The sequence below is a fragment of the Pteropus medius genome, unplaced genomic scaffold (assembly GCF_902729225.1).
Source record: "Pteropus medius unplaced genomic scaffold, Ma_sr-lr_union100, whole genome shotgun sequence".
Classification (NCBI taxonomy): Eukaryota; Metazoa; Chordata; class Mammalia; order Chiroptera; family Pteropodidae; genus Pteropus; species Pteropus medius.
The window spans coordinates 13,197,074-13,211,871 of record NW_024349799.1 but is presented as its reverse complement, the minus strand read 5'-3'; the positions used below and the strand labels follow the sequence as shown (position 1 = coordinate 13,211,871).

At 45.1% G+C, this 14,798-nt stretch overlaps 1 protein-coding gene across 1 annotated transcript; it reads right to left on the bottom strand.

The window, feature by feature from the left end:
- Positions 1 to 608: 608 nt before the first annotated feature.
- On the bottom strand, positions 609 to 11,939 carry PIPOX (pipecolic acid and sarcosine oxidase). The gene is given in 8 exon segments (XM_039886143.1): positions 609 to 943; positions 1,233 to 1,308; positions 1,896 to 2,054; positions 2,413 to 2,580; positions 3,097 to 3,279; positions 3,548 to 3,761; positions 10,177 to 10,325; positions 11,547 to 11,939. Coding segments are annotated over 8 exon segments (1,194 nt in total). The 5' UTR covers positions 11,661 to 11,939; the 3' UTR covers positions 609 to 812.
- Positions 11,940 to 14,798: the final 2,859 nt, after the last annotated feature.

The following is a 14,798-nucleotide window of genomic DNA, read 5'->3' as shown; positions in this document are numbered from 1 at the left end:
ACCTGACAATACACCTTAATGAGAAACTGGAACTGAGCCTCTTTACAGAACCAGAGAGAGGATGAGAACCAGACAAAGAATCCAGAGAAAGAGAGTATAGTGCATCAGGAGGATAAAAACCCCCAAGAATTCCTAGGGTAATGGATTATGTGGTGCTGATTTAAACAATTAAAGTCTGAAGAAATGAGGTCACATGGAAAATAAAGCCAGCCCAGACTTTGATGCAATGCCGCAATTGATTTGTTTATTCAACACATTTTTTCAACAAACATTTGTCGCGCACCCAAGATGAGCCAGATTTTATGGGAGTTTGTGATGGAGGGAAAGGGAATTAGTTTTAGGAAAAGGAACTCTAAGGGTAGCAGTCATCTACAAATCACCTTGTTTACCGTCTCCTGGACAGCTTCAGTAAAATCCGTCTCAAGTTCATCAAATGCCCCAGTGAAGAGAATCTTAGCAACTGCTTTTGTCTCCTGAGCCCTTATGTCCCCTCATCATTAAGACATCCACCTCAAAGGTCCTTGCTATTCTGTGATTATAGAATATCTGATTGACCTTCTGGAAGCAAAAAAAAAAAAAAAAAAAAAAAAAAAAAAAAAGAGAGAGAGAGAAAGAAAAAGAAAAAAATCTTGGGATTGGGGAGCTGGCCAGGAAAAGAAGAAGGTAAACTCAATCATCTGGTGTTTGCTAGGAACTCAAGAAACCAGCAGAAAAGGACATCTCACAGACACTTTCTCCATCTGAGAAAATTTCTCCAGCAAAGGGCTTTATTCCCAGCTCCTGTGCACCAAAGGGAGGCTGCTGGTTAGGGATCAAAGGAGAGCTTTGCCCAGGCCAGGGAAGTGGCTGATTCGAAAAGGTGTCAAGCCATAGTATGGTGTTAATTTCATGCTTAATTCATACAAGATCTTGCCCACAACAGGGGACAGCTTGAATCCATGCCCTAGAAAAAGGAAAACAGGTTGTCAAGCATCCTCAGAGACAGGGCCGGGCCCTCTGGAAGTCCTCTGCACAGTCCACAGATAGGCTTGATTCTCTTGATCATATCCCAAATCCAGAAGTTGCCTCCCATTATGAGTGCCCCTTCTCCGATTGCCCTGCCAGACCCTTATACACTCAGTATCTAGGCTTTGGTCCCTATCTAGCCAGCTAAGAGCATGGAAAACACCACTTTGCCTGGCACTGAGGTAGTTCAGCTTGAAGGCACCCCAGCTTCCCTTCCTCGGGCTCACCAGAGAATCCAGCACCAATGACAATGTTGTCGTACTTTGGGTGTCGGTCCAGAATGAAGTGCTCATCAGGGGTATTCTAGAAAGAAACAGTCACATCTGCGTCCTCTGAGGATAGAGGAGGAAGAACTACAGGCTCAGAAGGGAGGAGACTCGGCCGTAATTTTTTCCAGAAAGAATAGGAATTCAGCATAGGAATGCTCTCTTCGCGCCAGTTCCCCCTTTGGGTATGCCAGTCTTTCTCATTTGTCCATCTGCCTCTCTTCTTGCACAGAGCTATGAACACAGTAGGTGCTCAGTTAATGCGTGTAAACTAACTTAGCCAAGATGCCTCAGGCCCTGCTGACATCTGTCTCTTCTCTTTGTCCCTAAGGCCTGCTCAACTAGAATGTCTTGCCAAAAAGTCTTTTAGAGCCCTTCTGGGAAACATTGTGAAGGACTGCCAGGCATAAGCCTAGTTTCCTAATGAAAAGAAATATGAATAACCTCTAATGGGCCCTCTCTGCTAGAGGTGAACCGACCCACAGAAATGAACTTCTTTGTTTCAAGTCACACACTGTATCAGGGGTCAAACAGAGTCTGGCCTGAGCAGCTCAAGGCCTGTTTGTCTCTTTCCCTTGTTCTCCAGGACTGTGAGAGGTCTGGTCCGGCTGCCCGCACCCTTACCGTGTACATGCAGTGCTCCATGATGGCAGGCTCAGGCTGTAGGTCAGGTAAGTGATCTCTGACAAAGCAGCTCAGGATTTGGACATCTTGGATGTCTGAGAATGCTGAGGGGCAGTCCCGCTCCTCGGGATCTGCATTGTTGCCGTGGTGATAGCAGACCTGGCTCCCAATCAGAGCACTGTGAGCTGTGAGGGCCAGCCTTCCCCCATACCCGCCCAGCCCAGGGGCAGGCTTATACACAGAATGCCCCCCATTCATCATCCCAGCCCTCCCCACTCCTGACAGATGCTGCTTGTTGCCACACCAGGTTGCCTAGCTGTCCAGTCCCTGCCAGCACTCTGTTTGCAAAGGAAGGGCTCCCTTTGCTGAGCCTCAGGACAGCTATGGGTCTTGCATTTGCAAGTAGCGAATCTGGCTGCTGCCCACTAGGATTTGATGGAATCTGATGAGGGAAGTTACAGCGGCTCCCCCAAATCTGCATGGGCCCCTACTAGCCTTCTCTCAGCCTTTCACTCACCTTCATCAGCCCTGGGTACTCCCTGGAGGGCAGCCCATAGATATGGTGGGGCGCTAGGCTGAGGCCCAGGCCCAGAAAGCATGGAAAGGCCTGGGACACACCATAGCTTCCAGGAACCTTCTCTTTCCAGTAACCTTCTCTTTCCAGTAACAAATTGATCCGCAGGGTCTTGAAGCAGGAAGAGGAAGTGGGAAATAAAGGGGGAAAGCCAGGGAACTCTAAGACAACGAGAACAGTTTCTTCTGGGGTCCTATAGTCTTTCAATACAAACCCAGATGCCCTGATTAAATCATACATCTTTTTTTTTTTTTTCACCTAATTCTCACGTCATTTACATGTTACATTGTGTCATGGTGCACAAAAATCTCTGAATCTCTATCTCTTCCCCCATTTTTAATCTTCTCCCATAACTGTACCCAGCCTTCCTTTTTTCCCTCCAGAAGTTAATAATACCTCATTTTACTGAATGCTTATTATAGGCCAGGCCATCTCCTGAGGGTTTTATATATATTATTTAATTTAATTCTGCAACATCCCTATCCCCCATTTTACAGGTTATGAAACTGAGGCTCAGTGAGGTGAATTAATTTGCCCAAAGTTGTCACTAGCAAGTGGCAGACCCAGGACTCAAACATGAGTCCGTTTAACTTCAAAGTTTCTTTTCCAGCTCCCAGTTCCTTTCACCTGGAGAGGCAGCTCAATTCCCAGGGGATGGAGCAGTTGGTTGGTCCAAGGACCTGCAGTGATGATCAAGTTCTCAGCTTAGGAACTCTTGGAGGTGGTTTTCACCAAGACCGGTAGCCCTGGTTTTATCTCCATCACCTTCTCTCCATCATGCTCTATGCCTCCCAGCTGTTGAATTGCATCCTGAAAGAGCAGAAGTAGAGAAGAGCAAATGGTTATGTATGTGGTTCACCCTTGTAGAGAAAGAGTCGTTCATTTAGGGCAGAACCTAGATCTCTTCTCCCGTATTGACAAGGCCTAGCAAGGTATATAAAAGTGCCCTGCCCGAAGGTCAAGCCTAAGCCGGCATGGCAAAGGATCTCATCCAGCAGGGGGTCAGAGGGATGACTGACTGGAACCCAGGATGCCCAGACCAGGCATGTTGCCCGCAGTACTGCACAATATCAATCACCTGGAGAGCTCTGAGGGCATGGTCTGCATAGAGAACTCCTCCGGACTTGTCCAAGAGCCCCACTTCCCCCCTGGTCAGCCGAATATTGGGGAAATATTGCTTCAGTTCCTCAGATGAAAGACATTGGTGTTCTACCCCCTGCCTAGACAAAGTTGCGTGCATTGTCTTTAATTCTGGATTCTCTTTCATTCCCAGCAGCAGTAGTCCAGTCTGCCTGTTTAAAAAACAAAACAAAACAAAACAAAACAAAAACAAACTCACCTGGGGTGAAGGTGCGTGTGAGGGCCCTGGGCCAGTCTCTCTCATCCTTCGGCAAGGGTCCCCGGCCAGGCATCAAGAAGAGCCCCAGCCTCACGTTAGGAAAACAAGTAAAGTCATCTAGATTCTGTCGTTAAGAGTCACAGTGTTATGAACTGACTTCTAGCTCATTCTCAAGTCTGCCCTTGGCTCTCACTGTGTATAGGTTTACTTATCCTTCATCCCCGCTTCTCAGGATCCATCCCGACATTGAGGGCAGAGATCCTAAGTCTTTTCTTTTATCTCCACACCTAGAAAGAAGTAGGTGTTCAATGAATTTGATGTGATGTCTTCTCCTTCCTCCTGGCCCTTGATCGCATTCCCTATTTTCATCTCTATTCTTTACCCTCGTTTTCCTGTCCCTTTTCTTGTCATATAATTTTTTTGTCCCTTTCTGTGTGTCTGTCTGTATCTCGATTCCTTTCCAAAAGGTACCTGCTTTGTGGAAAGGGTCATAAATTAGACGATCTGGCTCTGGTTCCAGTGCTGGCATTCCCTGTGACCTTGCTCTGGTCGCTCACTGCTCCAAGACCCGGACTTCTCCTCTGTAACAGATCTGTTGGACTATTGGTGGTTCCACACCAGAGTGGTATTGTCCCTGATCTGGGGCATGTGGAAATGGCATGGACATTTTTTTCACTTGTCATAATGCCTGGAGGTTGCCACTCACATTTAGTGGGTAGGGACCAGGGATGCTAAACCTGCAGTGCTCAGGAAGATCCCACCCAAATGCCAATAGCACCTTCATGCAGAAACACCTGTAGATGGGCTACTGGGGCCCCAACAATTAATTCAGTGATTCTATGATTTTTAGATTTCCCTCTATGCTTCTTACTCCCTAAGAGAGCGAAAGCAGTTTCTCTTTAATGCTTTCTCTCTCTCTGTCACAATAACCCAAAGCTCCCTTTTTGCGGAAACTGATCTAAACAATGGAAAGGTCATTTTGGCCCTTGGAACCATTCCTGTTGTCCCTCTTAGTTTCAGCTGCCGAAGTGGCCAGCATCAGTCTGGTACATCCCCCAGGTACTGCGTATAAAGCTCGTAATAGCCTATAATGGAGTCTCATGGATATTACACGCTTCCAAATCCCACATTATCTGGTTGGGGGATTAAAGAGAAGATTGGGAGGGGGTAGGGCCACAGTGGGCCCCGAGGCTGGTGTCAGTACACAGAGCCGCGCAGCGTGCCCAATTCATTTGCTATGGCCCCCGCCTACCCAGCATTCACTGCTAGTGAGAAAGCAATGAGTGCCTCTGCCTCATCAAAACTGGAGAAGGATGCTGGAGAAATCCTCATAGCCAGCAGACAGTATTTTTCCTGTGGCCCCTAAAAGAACTTCAGATTCAGGTCTTCAGGTAATGAAAACTTGCCTAGTAAACTTCTTGGTCAACAAGGTAATTAAGAAGTCACCCAAGCATATGTTCTTGAGCTTTTTTTTGCCCAATGAGGTTGTTGCTGGGGAGAATTCTGTGAAAGAAGACCTGGCTTAACCCTCACCTTAGCAGTCATACTGTCAGATTCCTGGCCGGGAAATTCCACAGCAGCATATCCTAACCCTGCCTGCAATATAACAGCCTTCGATCTCTCATAGGCGCTGAGATTTAGTTCCTTTCCTTTCTCCTTCCTTCCTTGTTTCTTTCCTTCTTTCCTAGTTTCTCTCTTTCCTTCCTCTCTTCCCGGAAATAAGAACTCTTAAAGGAATGTACTCTATGGAGAAAATGAACTCGTGCCAAGACAATGGGCAAATCTGTCAAATTATGAAACGTTGAGTGACGTTCTCATTCCCAAGCCATCCTGTGGTGGATGAAGGGGGAGCTCCCCATCCCAAGGAGTAATCAGCGAGCTGATTCTGCCGGTGAATGTAATTGTGCTGATCGTAATCATTTTGCTCCAGCTCTCTGCCCCTGTGGCATTTATTTCTTAGCCGAGATATTGATCTAACAGTGAGAAATTTTCCATCTGAATTTGTGATGCTGGACCCTCCCCTAGTCCGAAGATGCATTTGGGAAATTCTCATTTTCCATGGATCATAGCTGAACTATTTGGCCTGAGGGAAACCATGCACTGCTGGCGAAATGCCTTGGATTGGAGAGAGATTTTTGACCATTATGAGCAAATCAGAAATAAATGTAAAACGCTGCCTGGAAATGCAAAGCCCTATCATTAGGGGAGATAGGTGAGAGGCTCCTGTGGGAAATGCTTAGAGAATTGGAAATCAGTCAATCAAAACCAGGATTGGAGAATGGGCCTTTTCCCCTCAGTATGAAGATAGATGACTTCCATGGGCAGATTGAAAATCATTTAAGTGCTTATTTTCTTAATGGCTTTTCCTAGATCCCAACAAACAGACTGCTCGTTCTGAATCAATTTCTCACCCCTGTGCTCTGGGCCTCCCTCTCCTCTTTTTTTGCTCAGACCTAGGATCTAAAATTTGGGAAGGAGAAGGGTGAGAAGGGACAAGGGCATTGAAAGAAAAAGAAATGACTAGTAAGGGCTGGCCTAGAAAAAGGTCACCTTGAAGTGAGGCTGGGTGGTCAGGGAATCCTGAAAAGCATGCAGCGCCCAACTCCCAGAACGCGCCATCAGCTGAGTGCAGAGCATTTGTTATGAATTGCACCCTCTTCCCAATCCTAGCTGGATCCAGCACTAGGAAGAGGTAAATCAAAGATTCCTCCCGAGGGTCTCGTTGGCTCTATGTCCCAACTAAAGCCACAGACATGATGTGGGAAGTTGGCGATTAGGGATTTCCCCTAGTTATTATAAAAGGACAGGAGGCAGAATGGAATGGGGAGAAATTAGAAGGGGCAGATAGCTCTCCCCGCATCTCCCATCTCCCATCCCAGAATCCAGCTTTCTCCTCTCTGGGTTAAAAGTGCCAGGCAAGCCAGCTCTCAGAGTCACCTTGGGGAAGGGATTCTAATAGGGACTTGGTAATGGCTGCTGCCTTTGTTGGTTTTGAAGGAGCTCTTGGCGTTTCATCTTCTGCTCAGTGGGCCGAGGTGGAATTGGTTAACAAAGACTGCTCCAGGGAGGGGATGTGGCTGACAAGCCAGACACTTCGCAGACACGGGAAGCAGCAGCTGTGGAGGGGGCCACCAGGTTGCCAGCAGCTGTACTGCCTACGGCTGTGATCTCGTCTGATATTGTCAGCTAAGTGGGGGCAGCCCAGGTCAGGAGCTAGATAGTAGGACTCAAAGGAAAAAGGCGGGGCAGTAAAGAAAGGGGCCTCAGAGCTGGGATTTGCTCTCGCTATCAGCATCCTGGCTGTACACATCACAAAAGATTCAGACCTTGTGATCTGACACATGTGTCACAGTCTGTTTCCAGAATATATGCAAATATCCTGAGCTCACCCATGTTTAGTATGCCACTGTCACAGGAAATGGCAGAACAGAATAAAAAGAATTGGACAACCACCTTAACTACCAACTCCTGAAGGTGTTATTTTTTTCCCAATCATCATCAAATAGCATTAAGTAAATACATTCATATCTATCAATTAAATTATGATATTGTGCTGGTTCTTCCAGAAGAACCTAGGAGAATAAGAACCACAAAGACGATGAGTCATTTAGAGAATCAGAATTAAGAACAAAAGCTAAAAGAATTGGAATGGGAAGTATCTGTTCTGTGTTCCTACTAAGTAAAAGCACCAAATAAATTAGTGTGCTGCCTGAGTAAATAAAGTTAGCCATAAGAAAGGACTTGTTGATGATGATGATGATGATAATGATGATGATGATGATATATAATAAAACCTAAAAGGTGAAAGGGAATAAGAGGTTCAAATTTCCAGGTATAAAATAAAACAAACAAGTCATGGGGATGTGATATACAGCATAGGGAATATAGTCAATAATATTGTGACAGCATTGTACAGTGTCCGATGATTGCTGGATTTATCATGGTAATCACTTCCTCAGGTATATAAATGTTGAATAACTATGGTGTATACTTGAAACTAATACCATATTGTACGTTAGCTACATTTTAATAAAAATATTTTTTTAAAAAATAACACCTAGCACTCTATAGGACTCAAAAGATTTTTCAAAGCATATTCACTCTACTCTTTCTTTTTCAAAATTGAAGCTATGAGACATCAGAATGGCCTTTTAAGAAAGTCTATGATATGTACCTGTCTGTAAATGTGCATTAGTAGTCTTCTGATCTGGGATGACTTAGCCATGAACTTGTTTGGAGACAGGAGGTACACAAAGTAACTAAACCAGGAGTCTAGCCAACTACCACCCAGGGACCAAATAAGGTCTGACTCTTGTTTTTGTCTGTTGCACAAGCCAAGATGGTTTTTATATTTTTAAATGGTTGATAAAAAGCAAAAGAAGGATATTTCATGACATGAAAATTATATGAAATTTCCATATTCATAAATAAAGTTTTATTGGAATACAGCCATGCTCATTTGTTTACATGTTATCTGTGGCTGCTTTTACACTGCAGTGGCAGAGTTGAGTAATTGGCAGAGTTGAATAGTTGCAACAGAGACCATATGCCTGCAAAGCCTAAAATACTTACTATGTGGCCATTTACAGTAAAAAATAGCCAAGCCCTGCTCTAAACTAAGAGTATAGGATGTCTATGATTTTCACTAACAGGTTAAGTCCCTGATTACTTAGTAGCAACCCTCTAATGGTTGTGCAGATAATTAAATGAGTTAACATGTATCAAGTACTTTTAGAACATCCTTAGTTTCTTACTATAAGCAGCAAGTATATAATGATGATGATTTGTCAAGTACTAACTATTCTAAGCCCTTTACATACTTATCATCACAATAGCCCCATGAAATAGGTATTATTACCCCTACTTTACAGATGAGAAAGCTGAGGCTCACAGAGGTTAAACAACTTGCTCTAAATCACACAGCTAAATGTGTCAGAGCTGTTATATAGAGCCAGGACTGCCTAGTACCAGAGCCCTTCCAAATTCCTGTCCTCCTGCCAAAAAGGAAGATTGTGAGCATATGAGAATCTCCTTCCCAAGGGTCCCTTTCCTCTCTCCCACTTCAGCAGCCGCTCCCCATGATGTCCATGGTTGCTGCATTCCATGTGTCTCCTCCCACCCTTTTTGCTCCCTGGCTCAATGGAGGTAGGACATGGCTGGCCCAGAATACGTAGAAGGAACTGCCATTTATTAAAAGGCTCTAGGCACTGTGCCAAGCATTTCATAAGAGTTTCATTTAATCCTCACAAAACCCCCATGAGAAAAATGAGACACAGAGAGATACAGAAACTTTTCCAAGGTCACACAGCTGGTAAAAAGTAGAGCACAAAGGCACATTCAAGCCTGTCTGACTCCGGAATCATCTTCCATCTGAAAGATTCCAGACTCTTCTAATATCTCTTTTAGTCACCTCCTTGTCTGCTGGGGAGAAGTGTGCCCTCCAAGGCCTCAGCACAAGACACTCAGCAGTATTCACAGATGGCTGACAGAGAGGGGTCCCTTTGCCAAGCCACCCCTCAGCAAGACATGCTCTTTTATTTGGGTGCTGGGTGCATTAACTGCCTCTGGAATAAATCTGTAATTAGCTGCCCTAGCTCTATTTGCATAATGGATTTCACTTTGTTCTTAAGTTAATGGGGTTTCTGCAACAGAACAGTAACCTCTTGGTTCCTGGCCATTAAAATAACTGCCACCCTGTAGGGTAGAGCCAGAGTTTTGTAGGAAGTTCAGTTAAAAGCCACAGAGAAGATGGGAAGGGAACTGGGGTGGGTGGTTAACGTTCTCTTTCCCTCACAGGTTGTCTGCCTTCTTCTCCATGTGTGTTTGAAAGGTCAGTGAGAAGAGGGTCTTAAGGGTTAGAGAGATCCATGAGGGCAATAAGGAGAGAGCTGCAGGCTCACTCTCTAGCAAGCAATGGGGTCTGAGGAGCATCCCTATTTTTTTTTCCTATGAGAGGAAGTATTCAGAGAGAACGGAATGGATTTTTAGGAGTCACTCTGGGAGTTGGGAGCTGTATGCAGTATGAAAGGTTATGATACTAGTAGGAATATAAAGAATCAAGACAGCAGCCTCCTTTTCTGTATCAGTCCCTGCCCTAAAAGAATCTCAGATGATTCCACAGAGATATAGATACAACTTCTGCTAGCCTTGGGCACATGGTCTGAACCCAGTCCTGGAACTCAGAGCCTAGAGGGAGCCACTGGAACTGTGGAGAGATCTAGTGACAGGGAGCGGAATGCTTCTATGCATCTGGTACTTCCCTAGACCCTGTGTCCCTCCATTGCATTTCGAGTGTTCATGGCACTGGCCCCTCATATACTGGAAGAACCAGGCCCCATGATTCAAGACATTCCTCCTTCTACCCAAACCTGTATAATTGGGTTCCAGTCTCTTGCTCCAGCTGGGCCCATATCTGGTAGCACTCATCCATCATCTGGGTGTAAAAGTCTTCAAGGTATGCCCTTCGGATTATCCGGCTCTGTCCATGGGAGCTTCCTCAGGAGTGTGGTAGGAAGAACTGGAAATGGAGAATAAGAGAAGCTATTACCCCTTGCACTGCCCGCCCCCCGCTTTAGAAACCAGTCCATCACGTGCTGTCAATCAAGAGCACTTATTCTTCAAATATTTCCATACATTCTCCCTTTTTGACCAAGTTCTGACTATTAGAACAGAGTTCTGCATATCACTAACTCAGCCTCCTTTTTTGCTAACATCATTCATATCCCAAAGTCCTTTTGTTAGTCTTCAGTCATTCTGCTGCTACACTATCTCACTTAAACTCATAGAGAAGCAGAATTAGAAAGAATCTTTGAGATCATACTAGTCTAGCCCCTCATTTTATGGACAAGAAAACATGCTGACTATTTCTCTGTGGCTTAAGATCACTCAGGACAAGGAAACCACTTGGGATTTAGCAAAAAGATGAAGAGTTTCCTAAAATCTTGAAGCAAGAATCCCTTAGGCTTTGAGAAAACTGATAGATAAATGAAAAAGGTTTCTAAACACTCCAGTTCATTACCAAGAAGAATAAACTAAAACTAACCTGGATAGCTCTAGGCAGAATGAGAAGATAGAAACCTTCGGAAAGTAGGCTGGCTAAACCTATCCCAGGAAGGACCCTGTAGATAAACAAGCCCACCAGCATGTGCAATGGTCACTGTAGACTGCACTGCATGGGAACACCTTTTCTGTAAGAAAATAATAAAACCTAAGTCTTATTCCTGTGTATCAAAGAAAGAGGTTGCTATTTTCTGGAGGTGGGAGAAAAAACAGAAGCCTCTGCTGGGTTCTAAGGTAAGAGGCCGGGAATATACCAGGATGAACCCTACCTCTGAGGCTGACAAATCAGCCTTTGCCGCTAGGCAAAACTGTCTTTACTTAAGGTTACCCAAAACAGAACTGGTTCTCTTTCTAGGTCAGATCAACCATTTTGGCAAAGAAGGGGCTGGGTGACAAGAAAGAAGAGAACAGGACCTGGAACACTTCTTGGTCAAGGGCAGGAACTGGGGTAGTAAAAAGAGGAAATGTGCCTAGAAACCCAATGTGGGTCTTAGGGAGGGTAGAACTTTCTTTGCATTGTCATGAAACACTCCAGACAGCTAAGCTACAAATTGCACAGAATTTGTGATGATCCGGTCCTTTGTCCTTACCCCTTGAGCCTGCTAGCTCTGGAAAACCCTCTCTAGAGGGAGAGAGACAGACATTTCCTAAGGTCAGGAGTGTAGAGGGGACACAGTACCTGCTCCAGCAAAAGGACCCTCTTTCCATGTTTGGCCAGATGGTATGCAGTGAAGCAGCCCTGGGTGCCTGCCCCAATCACAATGGCATCACAGAGATCTTTCGGAGCAGCCATGATGCCCACTAAATCAGCCCTGTAGCCACAGAGCCCACACACAAAGGAGAAGGCAAACAAAGTAGGCTCTGGGCTGAAAGAGGAAGAGTAGGGCAAAGACCAGCCTGGCCAACATTCCCACAATCCTCTGGGGCTGTGTCCTTCTCTCTGCTCCTCCTTCCTCCAAAACCTGGCACAGGGCTCAGCCTCCACCTCCCCTGCAGAGCAGAGCTGTGTAGTCTGATTTGTGAGGTTTAGCCCAGCTCAGCTGCCAGCCTCACCCTTGCATCCCTCTAGCTTTCTATTCTTGGCTCAATTATTGTCATGCAAATGGGCTCCTTCCTATGCCACCTTCCTGTCTCATTATGATCTTTGTCTCTGGGACTTCGGCCCTGGAATTTCAATGCCTCCTAGACCAAGCTGGGCACCAGGAATGCTGCTTCCCCCTGCTGGTTTCCCTCTCTTCAGCCTGATTTCCTTTGGAGATTCTAGAGGGCTGAGCTAAGAATTTGGCACTATGCCCAGGGTAAAGTCCACCTCCCTGGTGGGTGGCGAGATCAGGGAGAGACGCAGGGGCCAATTGAGAGGGCAGTTTTGTGATTATGAAATTATTCCCAGCATGTTTTACTTTCATTTTTTTTTTTTAAAGGAGAAGAAGAAATGATCCTGAACAAATGGAAAGGACGGAGTAAGAGGAAGAGCCTTCTCCTGAGGCACACACAGGGGACTAGGTGCCAGCCTTGGGCATGGAAGGGCCCTATAGTGAGTGTTCTCTCTGGGCCAGGCAGTGTGCTAAGTAAATACTTCCACATGCATTCTGGACAGAGCCAGGAATGATAGAGCCTGATTCCTATACAATTTGGGGGTCCTCTTTAAGAAAAGGAAAAAAAAATTATGAATGCAAAATTAGGTGCTAGGACTTGGAAGAGATCATGTAATTAAGGAGCCCCACGGTTGAAGTTTCATTAGCTTCACGGTAAAACTGCCTCTGCATATATTGTCTCATTCAATCTTTATAGTCCCAGGCATAAGTATTTTTATCCCTACTTATGGCATGTTAAAGATGGCCCCAAATTCTTTGTCACTCTTCCTATCACGGGCTCTGTGACTGCTTGACCAATAGAATATGATGGAAATGACACTGGGACACTTTCTAGCCCAGGCCTTAAGAGACCGAGCTTCCTCTTCTTGTCTTGAAGCATTCGTTGTTGGAGCCCCGAGCCTCCATGTTAGAGGTCCAGGAGAGACCATATGCATGGTCCCTAAGACCACATGGAGAGCCAAGACATAAGAATGAAGCCATTTTGGACCCCCAGCCCAACCCAGCCACCAGCTAAATACCACTGAGTAACCCAATTTATGCCACATGGAACAAAAGAATTACCCAGCCAAGCCCCATCTGAATTCCTGACCTACAAAATCATGAGACAGAATAAAACAATTGTCATTTTTAGCTACTAAGTCTTGGGGTAGATTTTTAATGCAGCCATAACTGAAATACCACTTTACAGCCAAAGACATTAAGTCTTAGAGGGGTTATAACTTGCCCTGCTAAACATGGGCACTGAGATACGAACCCAGGTTTGTCTGCTCCAGAACCTGTTTCCTTAAACTCTGTGCTATACTGGGAAATGGTCGAAACTTTTCATGATAATTTTTATTTGACTATTTTGCTGTTTCTCTCATGGCCATTCTGTGAGTGGAAGAAAATAATGGACTGAGACATCCGTGTGACCACAGGGTGCTGCCCAGCCTCAGTGCAGTGGCCTGACACCAGCAAAGAATCCCCCCACCCCTGAGTGACATTGGCAATGAGCTGTCCTCTCAGCCCTGGCCTTCCTTTCCTAGGAATATAAGGGCCCAGAGAAGTAAATCTTCATGGAAGTGTGCCCATTTATTTATTTATTCCTAAGTAAATAAATAAAAGTTATTTATTCCTAAATAACTTCAAGGCATGATTATGTGGCTATCAAATGAGCAAAAATAAATAAAAATGATAAAAATCTGTTGTCAGAGCTGTAGGGACAGAGAGAGAATAAGGTGGCAACCCAGATTGTCTAGGCTTCTGGAAAGTGCTGGGGCAGTGTGCAAGAATGGTAAAATTGTTTAAAACTTCTGACCTAGAAACTTGACTTAGGGAACTATACCCCAAGGAAATATCCAAAGAAAGAAAAAGACATTTGTTTGAAGACATTCATAGCTGTGCCCTTACAATATAAAAAATCGGAAACAGCCCAGCCACAGGGAATAACTGAACAAACTATGGCACATTGACACAATGGAATACTATGTAGCAATTCAAAATGACAAATGTGAGGACTATGGGCTCTACAGAAATGTGTATATGAAATCATACTGAGGAAAAGAAGCAGAACACAAATAGACACACAGATCACAACTGTGAGTTGTGTGTGTGTGTGTGTGTGTTTGTGTGTGTGCATTATCAAAGAGATAAAGAGAATTTGGCGAGGTAATTGAGTTTAATGCTCATTAGTTTCCATATTCTATAAAAATTGTGTTTCCACTGACAATCTGTAAAAGGAGAAATCCCCTGGGGACACAGATGCTTTAGATCTCCCTGGTCACTGGCTCCAGGGCCTGGGCAAGTTCTTTCTTTGTTCTAATCTCAGTTCTTCCTGCTGCCCTCCGACATTTCTTATTGTTCATCCTCCAGGGGAGCTACGAAGCGGCTCTTAGCCCCCCTCTCCTTTGTTTAATATAATATCCCTTCAGAGATAAAATGACAATTCCATTTCCCCATCCCTACTTCACAAGCTTGCCCTGGATTCCTGGACTCAAGTATAATGCTGCTTGTTAAGAATTTCAAATGGCTCCTCCGAAAGCAGACACTGGCCATGGCCCAACCTTAAAATGAAAAGCAAATCGACTTCTGAAGGTTTCCCCTCTCTCTCAGGGTTGCCCGTCATTGAGGTTGTCCTGACATGGGGAGGCAGAGAGAAGCGATCCCCTCAAATTCCATTGTAACACCCATTCTGAACCGGAAGACTATGAAAGGGAGAGCCACAGTCCTACACCATGCTGCTGTGTGTCAGCAATTGTGGCTCATGTCCTGGGACAGAGCCATGGAGAATGTAAGGCTGAACTGCTCATCTGATGGCTTGATTGACACTTTGCAGATGGGGGTGGGAGAGCCGAGCC